The 21642-nt window shown below is 31.8% G+C and overlaps 1 protein-coding gene across 38 annotated transcripts in view; it reads left to right on the top strand.

The window, feature by feature from the left end:
• The window catches only part of PLEKHA5 (pleckstrin homology domain containing A5), a 176365-nt gene that overhangs the window by 92832 nt on the left and 61891 nt on the right, over positions 1–21642 (top strand). For 18 of the 38 annotated variants that reach the window (XR_012482460.1, XR_012482461.1, XM_074268912.1 and 15 more), the window contains 4 exons: positions 10106–10206; positions 11674–11789; positions 12117–12134; positions 15678–16145. Coding sequence is in view for 36 of the 38 variants with exons in the window: in XM_074268912.1 (XP_074125013.1) it covers positions 10106–10206; positions 11674–11789; positions 12117–12134; positions 15678–16145 (703 nt within the window). In the remaining 2 variants the exon portion in view is untranslated. Of the gene's footprint in view, positions 1–1592; positions 8254–10105; positions 10207–10542; positions 10684–11629; positions 11790–12116; positions 12135–15677; positions 16146–21642 lie in introns of those variants that run through there. The other 20 variants (XM_074268917.1, XM_074268918.1, XM_074268913.1 and 17 more) reach the window with 3 other exon arrangements.

Below are 21642 nucleotides of genomic sequence, written 5' to 3'. Positions count from 1 at the left end.
ATATGCAAAATTCTACTCTCTAGCAAAGATACTTTATAACAGTCTCCATTGTAGAGAGGTGTTTTTCTTGTATTATTTTGTTTTATTTTAAATTTGAACCAAATGTACTGGCATATATATGGTAGGTTTTGCTTTACCCTTTTTTCCTGTATAGTTTCTAGAGATGACTGTAATGTAAAAGAAAAAAATAACTAGTCAAGAACTTTTTTTTTTTTTAATTGAAAGCAAAGCTGTTATATAAATACAAAATTGCAAGCATTTTTGCTATTATGGTAATCTTATATTCCCAACTCTTGGTTTTTGTTCAGGTTGGTTTGATATTTTAGTATAATGAAATATTTAAAGCTATGTTAAACTGGTCAAAAATCCTTGATCCTGTGGAACAACATAATTATAAATACGAAGACAGAATATGAAATAGTTGGATTCAGATGACTTACAGTTATACTTCACAAATCAAACTAACCCTTAAATAGGAAGTACAGAATATAAACCTCAAGACATACATAAAAGCACTTAAGGGTTAACTATCAATATTTTCCAATAGAAAATTCCTTTCATTTGTAATACAAAATGGAGGCAATGTCACAATAGAAAGAACATCCATTGGCTGTGGATTCAAATATCTCTTTAGATCTTAATACTATTTTGACCCTGAACAATCTTAACATAAGTACTCACCTTTTTATGTTATAATTTGTATTTATCATAAAACTTTGGTTATTGATTTTACATTTACATATATTAAAATATCCTTCCTATCTTGTAATACATATTTACCATAAAGTTATAATTACAGATATTATATTTTTCCACAAGCTTTATAAAACCATGACTAGGACTGAATTACTTGGATTTTTGAAAGAGCAGTTTCTTGTTAAGATGTTGACACATTCCAATTTGTTAAGGGACAGTCAATTCTCCAAGAGCTTCCACAGCTGTGTATCATAGCATCTGAAGGAGTTGCAGGTCAGCCTTTGCTGACACAGGTGTTGTGGACTGGGAATGAGATAAATTGGAGGCAGAGGGAAGAGGAGAGAGGTCAGAGAACAGCAACTGCCTCTCAGTCACCTTGTATCATCCTCTCACAAGAGGAAATCCATTCTGGGTTGGATCTCCAAGCAGCCACTGTCAGGTGGCTCCCATATATTCTAATAGCTCCTCTGAATTCCAAAACCAGTTTTTCTAATTTTACTCTCACATATTGTTTTCACTGAGTCAGAATTCATAATCTTATAATTGGTAGCTCCCTGTGCTGATTATTTTGATACTTTTCTCTAATCCAAATTCTAATTGTTTTAACTATGATTTTTAATCTTCTAAAATAAAAATTTGTCTAATTCTATTTCCTGCAACAATAATGAAAAGATTCCACTCATTCACTTTTTCTGTTTGTTTCTTAAGAGCACTTTTACTATCTTAGAAGTTTACATTAGCATAATAAAAATAAAGATAGCAGCAGGAGAAACTATGATGAATCAAAATTCATTCACGATTCTGATGGTTTGGTGCTACCTGCTTTAAGGCATTACTGCTTGATCAAGGTCCTATTGCTAAGATTATTTTGAGGATAAAATGATCAAATGTTCTAGGGTGTGATGACCCAGGGCAAATCCCTTGGCTTCAGTTTCTTCTGTGGGATAAAGAGAATAATGAATGGTACCTGCCTCCCAGGATTGATGAGGGCATCAAATGAGACAATAATTTAAAGTGCCTGGCACATAGTAAGTATGGTATAAATCTTAGCTGTTGTTGTGGTTGTTTATGATGAGGAAACTGAGGCAAACAAGGTTAACTGACTTGCCCAGAGTAATACAGGTGGAAGTATCTGAAGCTAGATAGGAACTCAGGAAGATGTATCTCAAAGTCATGTATAAATTCCAGCTAACTTATTCTTATTATTGTTAGACAAAATGTACTTTGTTTTAATATTTTGCTTTAAAATTTTTGTTGATGCTTTTTGTTTTTAATGCTGTACCTTTTTCCTGTTAATTCCTCTCCGTCCTCCTATCTTTTGAGCACATCCTGATGACAAATAAAAGGTTAATAAGCAAAACTATCACAACACTCCATGTATCTAATTTACAGAGAAAAAGAGACCCTAAATTCCAATATTTCAATTCCTGATCTAGATTGTTAATAACAATCTGTTAAGTGTTCAGCTGCTTTTAGGTGTGTGTTTTGTTTTTGTTTTTTTAATTACAAGCAAACATTATTTGTGATGGTGATAAACTAGAAGCCTTCTCAATAAGATCAGGTGTGAAACAAAAATGTTCACTTTCACCAGTGATATTCAGTATTATATTGGAAATCCTAGAAATAGTAATAAGAGGGGGGGGGAGGAATTGAAGGAATCAGAATAGTAAATGAAGTAATAAAAGTATCCCTTTTTTGTAGAAGGTATGATGATGTATTTGGAAAATGCTAAAGACTCATCTAAAAAGTTAATCAAAATATATCAGCAGCAGAATCCTTTAGGAAGAGAGAGCTATAGATAAACCCCTTTAAAACTCACTCTAGCCAGTATAAAAAAGTGACAGTTTACTTAAGATAATATATATATTCAATTTTAAACCCAATTACATGTACCAAAAAAAAAAATTATTTTATAGCGCTATAAAAATAATAACAAAAGGTCAAAAATATCAAAGGAACTAATGGAAAAAATATAAAGCAAGGAGGTTTATCAGTATGACATCTTAAACTATATAATAAAGCTGTAGTTATTAAAGCCATCTGATCCTAGCTAAGAAATGAAAAGATAGATCAGTGGAATAGAATAGACAGTGATCTCTCACAGTAAACAAATATAGTAACCTAGTATTTGACAAGTATAGACCTAAATTTAGAGGATAAGAATTCATTATTTGGTAATTAAAAAAAAAAAATTGGGGGGGGTGGAAAGTAGACTGGAAGAAATTGGGTATAGAATATTATTTACCAAGATAAGGTCAAATGGCTACATGACCTAGATATAAAGGGAGATTATTACAAGACATTTTGAAGAACATGAAGCAAGTTAAGACATATGGATAGGAGAACAATTTATGTACAAAAAAAGAGATGAGTATTATAAGATTTTAATATAATAATAAGTATAATAAGTATTTTAGTATAATAAGATTTTTAATCAGATAAATGATTATATTAAATTAAAAATGGTTTGTACTAATAAGATAAATGTAGCCAAGACCAAAAGGAAAGCAGAAAATGGGGGATATTTTTTATAGACAGTTCCCAAGTTAAAGGTCTTATATCTCAGATATATGAAGAACTTTACCAAATTTCTAAGAGTGCAAGTTGCTCTCCAGTGGACAAATGATCAAAGGATATAAACAGGAAGTTTACTGATAAAATCAAAACAATTTATAGTTATATAAAAATGCTCTAAATCATTATAGAGGTCAGACATGCAAATTAAAACAACTTTGAGATATCATTTCATTAAAATTAGCTAAAATGATATAGAAGAGGAAACTGATTTTTGGGATTGGGGGAGGGAATAGAAAGGGAGGAGTGGGACTTTAATTGTTGCTAGATCTAGCCATTTTAAAGAGATACTGAAATTATGCCCAAAGAGTTAATAAACTGCCTATACTTTTTTTACTTAGCAATACCACTATCAAATCTGTTCCCCAAGATGATTAGGGAACATGAAAATAAAACCTGTGTTGTAATTGCAACTCTTTTTTGTGTTGGCAAAGAACTAGCAATTGCAGGGATTGCCTGCCAACTGAAGAATGGCTAAATAGAATGTTATTGTGCTATAAGAAATGATGAGCTCATTGATTTCAGAAAAACATGGAGAGACCTCCATGAAATAATCAAAATAAAAAATGTGCAGAACCAAGAGAACATTATATAGAGTTATAATGTGTAGTTATAACATTATGAATATATAAATATATGTGTAAGTATATTATGAATAAAAATAAAATTATATGTTTACATATACTCATGTAAATATATCTTATAAATTTACATTATAAATATACAAATTGACCACAAAGATGTTATGAAGGACAGTGCTATTTGAATCCAGGGAAACAAAACTGGCAAGTATGTGTATGTGTATGTGTGTATGTTTGCATATATGTTGATATATATATTCTCATGCAGATTTGTATCTATCTGGTGGTAGCCATCTCCAAGTTGGGGGGAAGGGGAAGAGTCATGTAAGTTTGTTACTTATTTGAAAGGAATAGTATGTTGTACATAATGGATCTGCAATTTTAAGTGCAATCCTTTGTTTTCTGTCCCACTTTGTTATGGAAATGCTTCTTTTATTTCTTAAGTTCAGAATAAAAAAATGTTTTAAAAAAGAAAATTCTAGCTGATGACCTACACTTGTTACAAATAGAGCACATTGAAAGATGTTTTGTTATTGGGTTTTTGGGGGTTTTTTTGTTTGTTTGGGTTTTTTGATAAACTATGAGAAACTATTGTCACTAAACTTCAGCTTTCTTCTCCCTCCTTTCCCCCATGTTCTTTGGAAATTTTAGCCACTGGAACAATAGAAAGTAAATAAATTTTAGACAAGCTGTTAGTAGTTTTCTGTGTCACATTTCTTAACATAATATTCATATTTGCTAACTTGCATTTCCAGATATTAATATACTGAAAAACAAATTTAACCAACATCTTGTATTTCTTAATAGCAGATATGTGTAGATCCAAATAATACCAAAATTAATTGTATTTGTTCTATGTTCATGATTATTTTCTAGAATCTTACTCCTTGTTTTCTGAGACAGTATTTTTTCACGAGACTTAAGATGGGAATCCATGATTACATAGGAAAGAATAATAATATCATTGTTTAAGATGTATTCACAATTACGTATTCTGTATGTCATGATGAATTCAGCAATCTAATAAATATCTTGTTTTTCTGTTTCTGTGACACAGAAAGATGTTAAACATCATAATTATGAATAATTTTCTGTCCCTACTTAATAGGGTTTTACTTGAAATTTTGTGTTTACTCTCCTAAAACTTACATCAAGAATACAAACTTCCCACTTAAATCATTAGTTGATTTGTAGTATTAAGCTTAACAATATTTCTCTGGGATCTGGGAAAACTGACTTCCCCCAGGCTATCTGACAAAAGTGTTTTTGTTTTGGATTGCTATTTGTCTGGTTTAGAGTGTGGGAGTTTCTTTAGGAACTAGAGGATATTGGATTTAGCTTTTTTTGGGGGGGGGTGGGGGCAGTAGGTACATAGGGACTGTTAAAGCCCCTAAGCTAGCAATTATGCAGCTGAGCCTGGAGAGAGTATGAGGTTTCCTCTAAAGGATGGCTCTTTCAGGGACAAGAAAGGCATCTATATAAAGCACCATTTTGCTGCTCCATATCATTTACCCTTGTAGAATATTATCCTTCACCCTGTGCCTTCTAGTTTCATTTTGTTCCTTTGACTTTGTTTGTATGTCTTCTCCATTGGCTATTACACCTGTGTATTTGAAGCACCATCTCAGATATTCTTTCTCAGATAATAGCTTACAGCCTCTGGCCACCAGATAGATCTTTCCTCCTGCCCTGGTGATTCCTTTTATCAACAGCAGGTTAACCCTGTGAAAATTGGAAGTTTTCCATTGTTTGGAGGACAGACAGGCCAGAGGAAGCCAGCTGCCATCTAGAAGGATGTTAGAAGTTTTATGTTATTAGTTTAGAATTTATTTAATACTCTTAATTTTTTTTTTTCCAACCAGACGTCCAATTTTTTTTTGGTTCCAACTGAGGAAACTTTCAGTGCAATTTGGTACCTTTTCTGCAACTTAACAGTCTTAAAGAGCTGCCTGAAGCACTGAAAGATTAAACAACTTTGTGATTCTAAGGCTGATTCTCCTTATAATATATTAATCGTATAATTATAAAATAATGTTGTGTTGTTTTGAAATGAAATAGTATTCATATAAGACTGAGCCCATATTCTGATTTATATTGAACATTTATTGAGCATTTAATATGCTCAGTATGTTCAAGATAATGTGTTTAGGTATTGTGGTAAATACAGTTAATCATCAAACTTTTAAGACATTGTTAATGTGCTAAGCACAGTGCTTGAGGCACTGGAAATTCAAAGAGTAAAATAAAATAATCCCTCTTTAACCAGAGGAGGCAACATGCAGGATGTTTACAAAGAGATGGGTCAGAAAAAAATTTCCTTCTAGAGAGAAGATGGTGTTTAAGCTTTGTCTTGGGGGAAGTGAGGGGTTCTGAGAGAAAGAGATGAGGAGAAAGTACATTCCTGGCATGGGAGATAAGCCACGGCTTAGCTTTACTAAGCAGAAATGGAGACATTCCATGATTTTGTAACTCTGAGATTGTCTGCCTTTGGGAAGTGGAATCTTCAATGTGAAAAACAATAAGAAGGCCAGTTTTGCTGGATAATAGTGTAAGCAAAGGGAAGGAATGCATAATTAGCCTAGAAATGTAAGTTAGATAGAGGTTGTGAAAGTCTTTAAATATCAAACATAATATTTGGAGTTTATATGTGATCCTTGGGAGTTGCTGGAGGAGAAGAGGTACCTGACCTTATTTGAGCTTTAGGGAAATTGCTTTGGAGACATACATAGTATGACAGACTGAGGGAACATAATACCCTAACTCTCACTACCTCTAGTTGTGATTTTTAAAAGAGCACTAGACTGAATTACTCTTGCAGAGCTACCCAGAGTACTGAATTGCTTCTGAATTAAGTGATCTGATCCAATGATCAGGTTATTCTGGCTTTGGAACTATGTCTACTTTTTCTGCCTGTCTTCCTCTCCTGATTTGGACAATTATGGATATCAGTCACTTGAAATAATCTATATCATGTCTGATGTCACATACTTAAAATAGACTCATCTCTCTCCTCTCCTTTGAAGTCCCTCCCTGCTTTTAGGGAATTACTCCTTCTCCAAGAATTCTTTCTTCCATTCCAATATAAAAGGGATTTCTTTTCAAATTTCTCAAAGTGATTTGAAAAGATGTCTCCCCTGTTATTCTTTTACATATCCTTGTCACATAGTCATAAATACCTTTGTGTCCCTAGAGCCTACTGCCACTTTGCACATAGTAGGTAATTAATAAATGTTTCTTGTATCTAATCAAAAAAAAAAAAAAAAAAAAAAAAGAGCACCAGACTAAATAATGATCAGGAACATCATGGAGTAACTATGTAAGTAGTTCATTTTTCCAGCCCAGATCTGTGCAGAGATTGCCAAGAAGCCCCTAGAAACTAAGGAAGAAGTCCAACAAAAGAAATAGCCCATGAGCATGGCACCTGGAAGCTTTCCAACACACTGACCAAGCTCAAACTAGAGAAATCTGCATTCTACAACTGGATACTTGGGATGGGAGAATGAGTGTGTGAACACCTGAAATTTGCAGCTTTTCACTCTGACATGAGGATCTGGAGTCTGATTGGATCAAAATAGGATGGTGATGATCTAACCATACTCTGAATCAGTATATCACAGGTGTAATCTAAGCCACACTTGGAGTCCTTGAAAAATATACCACTCTTTATCAGAAGAAAGCAATCATAATAATTATAATAATCATAATAGTAAATTAAAAGATCATAAATAAATAAATGTTTATTAAGCACCTATTATATGCCAGACATTGTGATAAGTGGTGGAAGGATTCCAGATAATGCAATTGAGGACCGAATAAAGCATACAATTTCTTCTAAAAGTTCACAGAACTTAAACAAGAAATCTTTCATTATCTCTTTTTATTCTAGTCTTCCATTTACTTATTAATCTTCATTTTATTCTGTTTACAATTTGTACAGTTTTCATGGTGTTCTCACTAATCAGGCAATAAGCTTCTTGAGATCAGGAACTATTTTTCTTTTTTTTCCCCTGAGGCTGGGGTTAAGTGACTTGCCCAGGATCACACAGCTAGGAAGTGTTAAGTGTCTGATACCAGATTTGAACTCAGGTCCTCCTGAATTCAAGGCTGGTGCTCTATCCACTGTGCCACCTAGCTGCCCCTGTCTGTTACTTTTCTTAGTAATTCCAGTGCTTAACATAGTAGATAAAATGTAGGAGACCTATAATAAATGTTTAACCTCTAATGATAAATAAATATTATAAATATTAGTACAAGGAGCCCAGATCAAAACCCAGAAGATAAAAACTACACATCATATCTATAAACAAAGCCCAAACAGATTTGCAGATGTGCTAATTCTGATAGGAAGAAATGAAACAAGAATTTAAAAGAACAGAATTAGAACTCTAAAGCAAGAGTTCTTAATGTACAGTTCTTAAACTAAAAAAAAAAAAAAAAAAAAAAAAAAAAAAAAAAAAGTTTTGATGGCTGATTTGGGGGGGGGGGGGGAGTTAGTAAATTTATTTGTAGCGAGCTGTTGTCTCCAGAAGCTGCCAGATCGCTCTCTGGGAAGAGATCTGCTGTGTCTACTCAAATCTCTCAGACAGATTCTTCTTCCTGTAGAGAACCGTTGTCTCCAGGCAGTTGCTGTTAACTCTTGTCCAGAGAAGTGATTTCCCTTCCTGCAGAGAGCCTCGTCAGGCCTGATGTAATGCAGAGACTTCTCCTATCTCTGGAGTGGTGTCCTCTTTTATCCTCCCAGAGAATGGGCATGGGATAATGCAAGGGCTTCTGGGAAGAAGTACTCCAACCAATGAGCTTGCTCCTCTAATCAAGTCAACCTGAGTTCTCACCTTGTCATTGTCCAGACAACCTGAGTTCTCACCTAGTAATCCTAACATTTATTTTTAATGCACATTGCTTTATGAATCATGTTGAGAGAGAAAATCAGAGCAAAAGGAAAAGACTGGGAGAGTTAGAAAAAAGAAAAAGTGAATATAGAATGTGTTGATTAACATTTAGTCTCCTTAGTTCTTTTTCTGGATTCAGATAGCATTTTCTGTCCAAAGTCTGTTGGGATTGTTTTGGATCACTGAACCACTGAGAAGAATCAAGTCTTGCATAGTTGATCAAGTTGACTTCTTTTGTAACCCTACATATTTTATTATGTACATTTAAAAGCAATTTACTTTACTGCCTAAGGAATCCATGTCACAAATTAAGTTTAAAAATCCCTTCTTAATCCAATCCATAGAGAAAACATTTGGGAGGGAAAGCAAACAGCTTGATTTAGGAATTGCAAAGTTTATTCAAGTGACTTTCAAAATTAGATTGGACCAAATTAAGTCAGTGACTTTACAAGATCATAAGAAATACATGAACAAAACTGAAAGACTGAAAACCCAGAAGAAAATATAAAATATCATTTGTCAAAACAGCTGACCAGGAAAACAGGCCAAGGAAGGATAATCTAAGAATAATTAAACTACCTGAAAACCACTACTTCTCCTTAAATGGTAGATACTGTCTTTGAAGAAATCACGGATGGAAATTGCCCACATTACTTAGAACTCATAAGATATGGTGAAAATAGAAGGATCCAAGAATCACTTCCTAAAAGAAACTGCCAGATGAAGATTTTCAGGAATACCCTTATAGCCCAATTCCACATTTTTCACATCAAAGAAAAGGAATTCAGCTACAAGAATTCAGAAAATTCATCTATCATGGAACAGTAATCAGATCCTCACTTGAACTTGGAGTACAGAGAATCTTGAGACTGAGAAACCAATTTAAAAGGCTATTGCAAAGATATAAGTTCTCTGCCTAAATGAATAATATTCTAATAGATTTAGATTTGGAAAGGGGATTGGAGGTTCAATTATTTAATCTAGCTTCTTTGTTTTTCAGGTGAAGGAACTGAGGTCTAGAGAATAAGTGACGTGTTTAATGTTACATGGCAAAATTAGGACTCAAATTAAGGCCCTCTTATTCTTAAACCCAGTACTGTTTCCACTAAACCATAGAATCCTCCAGTATCTTGCAGAATTTCCATTAAGCTTTTAAAATATTTTTAAAAAGAACATATCTTTATGGATATAATTAATATAATCATTAAAAATTATATATATGTATGTGTCTTTAAATATCTTTGTTTTTAATTAAATATATGTATATGCATACACTTTTGTTATATATAAATATATGTGTTGAACCATTTTGAGAAGAACCTTGTTTTAGGGAAACATTTTTAATTTTGATTAAATATATTTTAGATGAAAAAGAAGAAGGCATACTGGGAAGCATTCTCTTACCTAGTTTTCAAATAGCCATGCTTACCTCTGAAGATCACATTAATCGAAAACATGCTTTTAAGGTAAGGAATATATTACACATGCTTTATGCTCTGTCTTTGAATTTTTATTAGAAAAATAAAATTTTGGGATAATTTTTTTGTTCTTTTTCTTCATTTTTAGAAAATTTAGTTATCACGAAGATTTATATTAACTACTGAGTATTTTATAATACTTAAATACATTATTATAGAAAATTCAATTTTTAGGATAATAATTTCATCTTAATGTTAAAATGTGTTCATTTTAGAGATTAACTATTTATTCAAAATCCAGAACTTAATATCAAGTATTTATTTGGCATTATGTTGAAATTTAGTTTTAAAAAATACTCTTTTTCATATAGTTTTAAATATTGATTTCTTAAAGTTTTTTGTATATTTTGTATCTTCATGATAAGAACAATAATTTATGCTTCAAATTCTCTCCAATGTATTATTTGCTTATTTGGAATTATGAGCCACTCAACAATCTCAGAAGCCTTACTGCATGTCAAAATGGTAAGTCAGAATTCAATCTTGATATCATTTACTTTATTTCTCAAAATTTTGTCCAAATTTTATATGTATTAGTATAGATTTTATAATTGCTAGTTTCATGAACAACTGTTTTGTTGAACCCAAAATAAAGAGCTTTCCCAATTAATATGATTGTTGTAAAAAATAAAATAAAATAAACTAGGTTCCCAGACTAAGTTTGGGTTTTAATTTTTTTTTTATTTGACTTCCTAGCATTATAAATGTATCCAATTAATTGGTAAATCTTCCCTTCACTAAATTCCAAACCTGAAAAGGAAACATCCAAAATATAATATTTCTCTCCATTGCTTCACTTTAATCTTAATTTGGCACATCTTTTGTGTCATGGATGCCTTTGGTGATTTGGCAAAGCTATGGATCTCCCTGTACTTGTTGCCTATATTCCTAATTGAAGGAAATAATAAATTTCAGTTAGAAGTTAATGAAAATAAAGATGTATTTTTCCTCTCAAGTGCTCAGACCACTTAACTTGTTCTTATCTTAAAACAACTTGTTCTAAGGAGAACTGTTCATGACTGAGTAAAATTGCTTAAGGAAAGGAAGAATGTTAGGAAATTTGAATCTCAATTTACTCTGCCACTGATTACTGGCTAACCCAAAGTGAGTTAAGTGTTCTTTGAGATAAATAGAAGTGAAATTCTCAACCAGCAATAAAATTTTCTAAGGCTAGACTCAGATTATAACCCATCTACTTAATTTCTGCTTCCCTTTAACCTAATATCTTACTTTTATATTAAAAATATGAAATAAGCAAGGTTAAAAAAAATGCATTATTTTAAAAGTAACAGTTTCTTCCTGAAATAAAAATAAACTTTCTGTTGTTAATAGACAATTTAGATTTTAAAGAAATAAAAGGAAGCTAGATGAAGAAAAACTTTTAATATTTTCCCCGTTTTTCTTTTACCAGATCCTCGTGTTTTTATTTTAAATGGCCATGTCATCTCCAATCAGGCTGCCCATCCAAACATGCGGACCTATTATTTCTGCACTGATACAGGAAAGGAAATGGAATTGTGGATGAAAGCCATGCTAGATGCTGCACTTGTACAGACAGAACCTGTCAAAAGGTAAATGCACTCAGAAAAAGTAGCAGATTCTCAGTCTGTGTTTTCTTCCATTCATTTGAATAGGTTTCCCTATAATTCCATTTGCTTCTGTGAGCATGTGTATCTGTACAAGTGCCTCATAAGCTTCATCTTTATCATAGGAAATCTATGTCCTCAGTTGATGAGGATTAGTAGATTTTCTCAACTCTTAATGCCAGCTTACCATCCTTGAGAACTTTTCTTGATCTCTCCACCCATCTTTCTTATGAACTCATTTTCACCTATCAGTAAACTAGAGATGAGTCCAGACTCCTAATGTTCAAACTTCAATGTTTTTTCTTCCTACAGAATTACCTTTAATTTCAGGTAAGTAAATTTTTAGTTGTTATGAATAAAATTATACCCAGATGTTTTTCATCAAGATAATTTCTTTTAATTCCCAAAAGGGAATTATTTTTTCACATAATTTCATTACATGAAAAATAAATTACTTAATTTTTGCTTATGATTTTAATATCAAGTGTTTTCATGACACATCTAAGTAATATTTGTCAGTTTTTCATAATATAAGTTCATGAATTTTTAAAAAATTTTTTCCTGCTAATTTCTTTCTTGTTAGTATATAATGGTTTCATATGCGCTCATACACACACTGAATGCCAAACAAACTATTTTTAAAATGCTTCCTATCTCATTTATTTAAACTTGAAATTATAATTCACTTTAGTATACAATTTGAAAAGTGATAGAAGTAAAATCTGTTTCTTAAACTCCATAAATTAAATAAAACTCTTTTGAAAATATATTGGGGGGAGGGGAAATTTTGGAACAAAAGGTTTTGTAAGGGTCAATGTCGGAAAAATTACCCATGCATATGCTTTGTAAATAAAAAAGCCTTAATAAAAGAAAAAAAAAGAAAACAGACACTTTAATGCTTTATTGGTGGGCACACCAACAGTATATTGTATTGGTAGTCATTTTGGAATGCAATTTGGAATTATTCCCAAAATGTCACTAAGCTATGTATACCTTTTGCAATTCCATGATATTATTAGGTCTGTATCCCAAAGAGATCATAGAAAGAAAGAGAAGGGAAAAATCCATACATGCAAAAATATTGTAGTAGGTTTTTTTGTTGTGGCAAAGAATCAGAAGGTAAGAGGTACATAACAATTGGGGAATGACTGAACAAATTACATTATGTGAATGCATTGCAATGTTATTAAGCCTAAAAAATAACCAAGAAGATGGTTTTAGAGAAAGATATGAATTGATACAGACTGAAATAAGAAGTAGGAGAATAATTTGTACAATAACAACAATGTGGTATACAGGCAAAAAACATTGACAGAGAAGCTTGAACTCATCAGTTGCCCTTCTAAGAATGTGGAACCTCAAATTGAATAACATTCTGGATCAGCTCATTTCCACTCTTTACATTCTGCTATCCAGCCTTCAGACCAAAATCTTTCTGGAGAATTCTCTTTGTGTCTGGAGTCATTTCAAAAGTTGTAGAAGGACATCCAGGAGGGTGGAGATTTTTTCAGGTCCACCCCCAAGGTTTTTGTTTCCTTCAGCCTATGGCTTATGGTAAGAACATATAGGACTAGAGAAGTGCTATAATTCATTTCCAAATTGTACTTATTCACAATAAAGAATTTTTCTTTAAAAAAAAAAAAAAAAGAAAAGAAAATATATCAGGGAAGAAATAATTTGAAGGAAACCCATGATATGTATAAATATTTTTTAATTAGTACATACATACAAATTGAATATATGCTGTATACAACAAATATGTTAAACATAAAGTAATTCAGCCAGGATTTATTAATCACTTACTATTCATACAAGGCATTAAGATTTATATTACAGTGATGGAAGTAGTAAGTAAAACATTTACAGAAAAGTATACTATAATGTAGATTATGATAAGAGTTGAGAGGTGTTCTACACAGAATGTATAAGAAAGTAGAGATGCAATTTTTAGCTAGGATGATAAGAAAATGTTTAATAAAGAAATGATATGTAAATAATCTGAACCATTAAGGAAAAAGATTTCAACAGGAAGATGTGGAAAAATCTATATCAGATATGATGTTCATTTTCTAAAAACATAAGGAAGACAAGAATGTAAAATCAAGAGAAAGCTAAGAATCTAGTTTGGTTAGGACCTAGAGGGCAAGAAGGGGAACAGAATTAAATCAAGATCAAATGGCTATATATAATTACATTTTGGACATCTCTGTTTGTCAGGTTGAAAAGTTTGCATTTTACCTTACAAACAATAAGAAGATACTGAAGATTTATTTATTTATTTATTTTTTAATAGAGGTATATGATTCAGCCTAAGGATTAGGCAAATAAATTTGGCCACATCATGCAGGTTGACTTTAAAGGAAAAAAAGTGAATGGAAACAATGATACCAGTTAGAGCATGATGTGTTTTTTGTTTGTTTGTTTTTAAATTTCTTTAGCCAGTAATGGGCAAATTGTCTTGTGTAAACAATTTCTAATTCTAACTGGTTTCCCATCCTTCCTTTGGTTGCTGTGATTATGACTAAGTTCAATCTTAAATTAGAGCTTACATTTTTAAAATATTTTTGTTTGTTTTAGTGTCTTTGTTCCATTCATTTTTTTTAAGATTTCAGTGTGTGTAATTTTGAGATATTTTTTTTTACTTACATAATGAATATTTACAGTATTACATAATGCATTACAATAATGCAGATATTTAAATATTCAGGTAGCCTGGAAAACACATACAAGACATCTTTCTGACTTTTAACACACAGTTTTCAAGAAGCAGAACCACTAAAGAAAATTATATTTTAAAAGAACATTAGCTTGCTTGCCAATATAAATGCTTCCCTGAATTTTTGTAATATTACCCTTCTGATTTGTTTGTAAAAATACCATTTTCTGCCATAGCATCACATAAATACCCTGACATTTTAAAAAGCTTACTAAACTCTTTTCCCACTAAGTATATTGGAATTTGAAAAGCCATATGGCATAAATTGAATACTTAAATTTAAAGTGAAGAATACTCAGTATCTAACAAAAGAAGAAAACTGTCTTAATTAGTAATCTGCTGTATTTAGCATCTTCTAAAAGAAGAAAATGTTTGGCATAAATTAGACATCAGCCTAATCAAAGTTTTCAATCAAAAAATGAAAGGTTTTAAAGTAATAATTATAAATAATTAAGTAATTAATCATTTAAGTAATGATCCATCCAGTGATATAAATTGAAGGGAAAACATGGAATATAAGTTTTCTGGGTAATTAAAAACACAGCACTAGATAAATGGATGATTACTCTGTACTGGAGAGGAGGATGAAGGCTTATATAGTCTCCGTTAGTAAATAATTTTCCAAACATTTTCTAAAATATTACTTTTACTGCCAAGTAAACACAAAATCATTTTGCCACATGTTAATGTCATTCCCCTTTGTTTTATCATCTTTTCTCACTAGTCTTGGTCCAATTTTGTTAACCATTTTTGTTGCTTCTAAACATTTTTCATCCAAATTTTCTGCATATGTTTGAAATTGTGTATAACATTCTTTTTTGTAATAAAAGCATTACCATGTTGTACTTATATTTTAGTATAATTCCATTTATGCAAATTTGTAGTCCACTATAAAATTTCCTCTCCCGTGAATACTTCCCACCACTATCACCACGAGTTATAATCATTTGGCATATTAGTAAAAGTGATTTTAATTGTTTTTTTCCTAGAGCATGTCTTAGGGAAAAAATAATAATGATAACTTACATTTATATAACCCATAAAGGTTTGTTAAATAGTTCACTAAATTATTTAATTTGAACCTCACATCAACAATAATATCATTTATTATTGTATCTGTTTTTACTAAATCACCTATAATTCTTTTTTGGTTTCAGAGTGGATAAAATAACATCTGAGAAGGTGCCAACTAGAGAAGTCAATAATATTTCCAACCATAGGGTGCTAATTAAACCAGAGACACAAAGCAACCAGAAAAAGAAAGAAGTAAGAAAAAATGAAGAAAAAAGGGCCTTAGAAGCTGAAAAATATGGGTTTCAGAAGGATGGTCAAGATAGACCTTTAACAAAAATTAATAGTGTAAAAATGAATTCTTTGCCTTCTGAATATGAGAGTTTAACAACCAACACAAATCAGCCTGGACGCTACAGGACAGCTCAGACCAATGGTTCAGATACTAAAGCAGTCAACATTAGCCTTGCAGACCTTAGAAGTGGAAGTCATCACAATACTATGCCAATTCATATCGAGTCTGATAGAGTTATACAGAGAACTAATTCAATGTTGCAACTGGAACAATGGATTAAGATCCAGAAGGGCAAAGGTCATGAGGAGGAGACCAGGGGGTAAGTTTCCTATTATATTTTTACGAATTCTCCATTTGGTCAGATAATTTTTATCACAGCAAGATTCTATACTAAAATTTACTAATACTTAAAATGTTATACTTTCCATACCAATCTGAGTTGTAGTCATTTCATGATCTGTTATAATTGTCTTTTGGGGGGGCCTTCCTATTTTCAGTTTCTATCTTCTCTAATCCTTTCTCTATGTAACTATATTTCTAAATCATAGGTCTGACCATATCACTCTCCTTTTCAATACAATTGTTCTCCACTGCCTTCAGAGTAAAATACAAGCTCATTTGTTTTATTTCTTATTTAAAACCCTTGATAATCTAGCAAGAGCCTACATATCTAAGCTTATTTATTATATTTTGCTTACTCTCAAACACTTAACATTCTAGATGTACTGTTCTAAAGATCATTTTCAATACATGATGTCATCATCTATCTCATCTTTACACAAACTGGTTCTGCTATATACACAATTCGATGTCTCCTCACCTTTGTCTCCAACTTCAACCCTCTTCTCTCTATTTCACATGGTAACCTCTCTAGTTCAGATATTTATAACCTCACACCAGGACTATTAGCATAACCTACCTGGTAACGAAAAGTAGGACTTGTTCAGTAGTTTTCAGTTGTGTCCAACTTTTTGTGACTCCATTGGGATTTTTTTTTTTTTTTTTTTTTTTTTAAACTGCGTTATGTGACCTCTGCTTAGGGTCACACAACTGGTTAAGTAGTTGAGGCCAGATTTGAACTCACAAAGATTTGTCTTCCTGACTCCAGACCCAGCACTTTTTTCACTGTACCACCTATTAATCCCTTCTAGAGCCAGACAGACTAAGCCACCTTCCACATACGTGCCAAACTGATATTCTTAAAGCACAAGCCTGGTTATATCACTCCCTGGCTCAAGGAGCATGGTGACTTCTTGCTTCTACATAAAGTGCAAATTCCTATTTGGAATTTAAAACCCTTCACAATCTTGCTAACATCTGTTTTCCCTTATTGGTTTCACATTATACCCTCTCATTTACTCCAGATACCCAGCAGACTGGCTTGCTTGGAATTCCCAGTACATAACATTCTATCCTTCATCTATATCCCTTTGAACAAGCTTGTCCCCTTAACTGAAAAACTTTTCCTTCTGCCATCTGGCTTTTGGAATTTTTACATCCTCTTCCAGTTATTAATGCTTCTTGCTTTGCATAGTTGCTTAATAAATGATTATTGAATCATAGATTTAAAACTGAAAAGAACCTTAGAAATTTCGTACAATCCCTTCATTTTACAAATGAGAAAATTAAGTCACAGAGAAGTTAAATTAATTTCCTAGTGCCACAGCTAGTAACGATCTGAGGCAGGATTTGAACTCAGATCTTACTGACTCCAAGTCCACCCTTCCATCATATTCTACTCATTACTTCACAAAAGAATTGTATAGGCCATGTGAAATTTTAACTGCTAGTCTGAGAAATTTGTATTTTATCCTATCCTACCCACAATAGATAGTCACTCAAGTTATTTGGCCCAAAGCAGTAACATGATCAGACCTTTATTTTAGGAAGATTATTTGTACACTGATGTGGAGCATAAATTGCACAAGACAGAGACCAGAAGTAAGAAAATCAAATAGAATACTATTGAAATAGCCTGGCTGACTAGTGATGAAAAAAGAACAGATTTGGGAGATGCCATTAACCTCAGTACTCTCCAGATTGGTTTCCCTCTGGCTTCCTTCAAAGCTTATCTCAAGTGTCATCTTATGCATAGTTTGCATTTATTTATTTGTGTACATGGGTTTTTGCCCAAAGGTCAGAAAGGTTTTAAGATCAGAAATAATTCATTTTGTCCCCAGCATCTGACATAAAGCCTCATACAAAGTATTATTTGAGTACAAACCTCCTTTATATTTTTGATTTAGTGCAGTTGCTTTGTTTTATTCAATATCATTCCAACTTTCTCTAGAATTAAATCCAGTACTATAATTTTTGAGATCAAAAGTTCTAGTTCTACTGTCTTAAGTGATTTGAAGAGTTTTTTTATAGTAATCTCTGGAGATGTTGGCTATCTTTTGGGGGCAAAGAGGGAGACAGGAGAATGTACTTTATCCTCTTTCACTTTTCTTGAACGTGCTTGATTGAAATGGCTTTACTTAGTTAAGTCTCTCCTTGGACTTTCCTTTTGTGGCATAATACCAAGTTGCTTATCAGATTTGGGTAAACTAATTCAGCTTTATCAACTGTTATATATTTTGTCATCTTTTCCATTTTGTTGAATGTGAGGAGAAACCACAAATTTGTTTTCATTTGTATTTTTTAAAAATTCTTAATGATTTGATACATGTTTTCATGTGGTTATTTTATACTGTGCAATTCTTGTTTTGAAAACATTTTGTTCATGTCCTTTGACCATTTGTCTACTTGGTAGTAGCTTTTGTTGTTTTTATGCATTTTGATCAATTCTCTGTACATTTTGAACATCAGGTTTTTTTTATATAAGATATTTTTGTCTAAATATTTTCTCACCCAAGAGTTTCCAATTGTGTTGATTTTATTTCTAATACATTGATTTATTTGTATAAGAACTTTAAAATTTTGTATATTCAATTTCTTTTTAAAAATTATTTCTTGTATCTCTTATTTAGTTAATTTTTTCCATCCATAGCTGTGAATTGTACCTTATCTTGTTCTTTTTTCTTTGATCTTTTTCAAATATAAAGTTTGCCTTATTATTTGAAGCATATTGTGGTATTTGATATGTGTCACTAATACTAAACCTAATCTCTGCTAGACTGCTTTCCAGTTTTCCCACCAGTCCTTGGCTAAAAGGAAAGCATTCTCCACATAATTTATGTTCTTGGGTTGGCTAAGTACTGAGCTATTTGGGGAGTAATTAATTACCAATCTAGTCTTTCCTATTGATGTACTTTACTGTTTCTAATCAATGCTACATAGTTTTCATGACTGCTACTTTATAACGTAGTTTAAGCTCTAGTAATGCTACACTCCCTTTATTTGTACTTTTTTCTTATTTCTTTTGTAAGCCTTGTATTTTTCCAAATGAATTTTATTCCTTTTATTTTTTCTATTATTTCTTATTTGTTAAAAAATATATAGAAATGATAATAATTTTTATGAGTTTATTTTATAAATTGCTACATGGTTGTGTCTACTATTCTCCTAAATAGCTTCTTTGCTAGTTACTTGGGCTTCTGCTCCTGTAGCATCTTGCCATCCAAATATAGAGATTTTTCTCCTTCCTTTGCTAGTGTTACCATTAACAGTGTTTTTCTTGTATTATTTTTAAAGCTAATATTTCTTGAAATATGTCAAATAATTGGGGTGAGAAAAGAGATCTGCTTTATCCTTGTTTGTACAGGGGATGCTTCTAGTGTTTCTCCATCAGAAATAGTACTAACTTTTGTTTTAAATATATGGATTTGATCATATTAAAGAAAAGCCCTTTTATCTCTGTTCTTTTTAGGATTTTTATAAGTGCTTTGTTTGGTCCTGTTTTTCTATATTCAAATTTGATGTTTATGTGGACTGTATCATTTTCCTTGTGTTGAATCATCTTAGTAATGTTATGAATTCAATTTAGTCATAGTTTATTTTCTAGATATCTTTAACCTGGTTTTCCCTTTACTGCTTCTTTTGATCTTGAAGTAATACTGATGACCTTTCACCATTCTTTTCTAAAATTGTTTAAATACTGTTAAACTATTGTTGTCCTGGCTGCCAAATTTCTTCACTTGGCAAGTAAGTCAGGTGTTTTCTGACTAAAACATAAAAAGCTCTTTTCTCTACCTTGTCATGACAATTGGATTTAATTGTATTATTAAAGGAAAAAAGCAACAGATCAAACAAAATATTTATAGGATATATGAGGAGTTTAGATTTGTGAAGTATATAAAGAATAGTTGAAAAGCATTCTCATTCTACAATTAAAAGTTCAAAGCATGCAAAGAAATTTTCAGAATAGATGTGATCAATATAGAACTATTTTCTTCTGTCCATTTCCTATTTTTCAGTTTTGATAACTTAGGTCAAGTTGGAGTTGTTTTATAATAATATGCCAATAATATTGTTTTCTCTTGTTTTTCTACCTTGTAATAGTTTTGTTCTTTGCTCCAACAAGTTGGTGGTCTAACTATACAAATGATTTAATGATATAAATAGCTGATTTAAGAATAAATCCTTTATTAATAACAAGTGGTTTCCTTAGAAGCTTTCCTAAGCTCTCAGTTCTTTTTACCAACTACCTGTTGGACATTTCTAGCCCGTATAATGTTTTGTTATTGTTTAGTTGTTTTTCAGTCATAGCTGATCCCTTTTTGTGATTTCTTGGCAAAGATACAGGAGTAGGCTTGTTTGCCATTTCCCTCTCCACCTCATTTTACAGATGAGGAATTGAGACAAACAGGATTAAGTGACTTGCCCAGGTTCCCACATCTAATAAGTAGCTGAGGCCAGATTTGAACTTCTAAAGATGAGTCTTTCTGATTCCAAGCCTTCCATTTTGTGCCACTTACCTGTCCTTATATGTATATCCATAGGCTTGATCTTCAGTTCTGCAAGTTCAAAAGGAACTCAGTATTTGTCCCTCAAAATACACCTCCTTCTTTACTTTTTATGATTCTTGTTATGGTCATAATCATTCTTCTTGTCCCATAACTTCAGTCTTAGTTGAAGTGAATCTAACAAGCTTTGTTAATTTTATGGTGTGCCAGAAACTGGATTATATTTTTGCTTTTCTTTTAATTTGGAATGTTGGTGTTATTTTGGACCAAGTCTCACTGTAACGTCAGTGGTCCAGAAAGCTATTAGTAAAGGACTTTCTTTTAGTAGAATATAATTTATAATTATATTTGGATGTCAATCCATGCCTCTGGTTTGTTTTAATTTGTACCACTTTGGTGATGATAAGGTCTCAAGCATTATTATAATGATTTCAGAACTTGTGTTTCCTTTTTTGAAAATTTCTTCATATGTTTTGAACTTTTAATGAGAATGCATATTTCACAAATCTAAACTCATATATCCTATAAATTTTATTTGATGTATTGCTATTTTCCTTTAATAATACTGTTGTATAATTTTTTTTTAATTTCCATGGAGTTATTGCTATTATGTATCTTTCATGGAATATTGTATTATTTTAATGTGCAGATGAAAAAAATCTTCTTGGATAAAAACATTCAAAATAGAATTTTGCATTAATGAAGCCAGTGTTCTCTTTTAGTCAGCAATGAATTATAAGCATAATTGGGTCTTGTATCCACTGTACTTTTCAATTGACAAGATTTGTACAAGTTTGTCTGCTCCCTATATCAATTTTTCATCAAGGATAACTGCTTATGAAATGTGTGAATTCTTATCAAGATTTTGGAGATCAAAAAAAGATTGATTATAAGGTTTGATAGTTAAGCAAAACCTTTTCAATTTTTTATAATCAAAATTAATCATATTATTGCCTGTAATCCTTTCTATCC

The sequence above is a fragment of the Sminthopsis crassicaudata genome, chromosome 5 (assembly GCF_048593235.1).
Source record: "Sminthopsis crassicaudata isolate SCR6 chromosome 5, ASM4859323v1, whole genome shotgun sequence".
NCBI lineage: Eukaryota > Metazoa > Chordata > Mammalia > Dasyuromorphia > Dasyuridae > Sminthopsis > Sminthopsis crassicaudata.
Note: the sequence above shows the minus strand (reverse complement) of the source record. Positions and strands in the feature narration are given on the sequence as shown.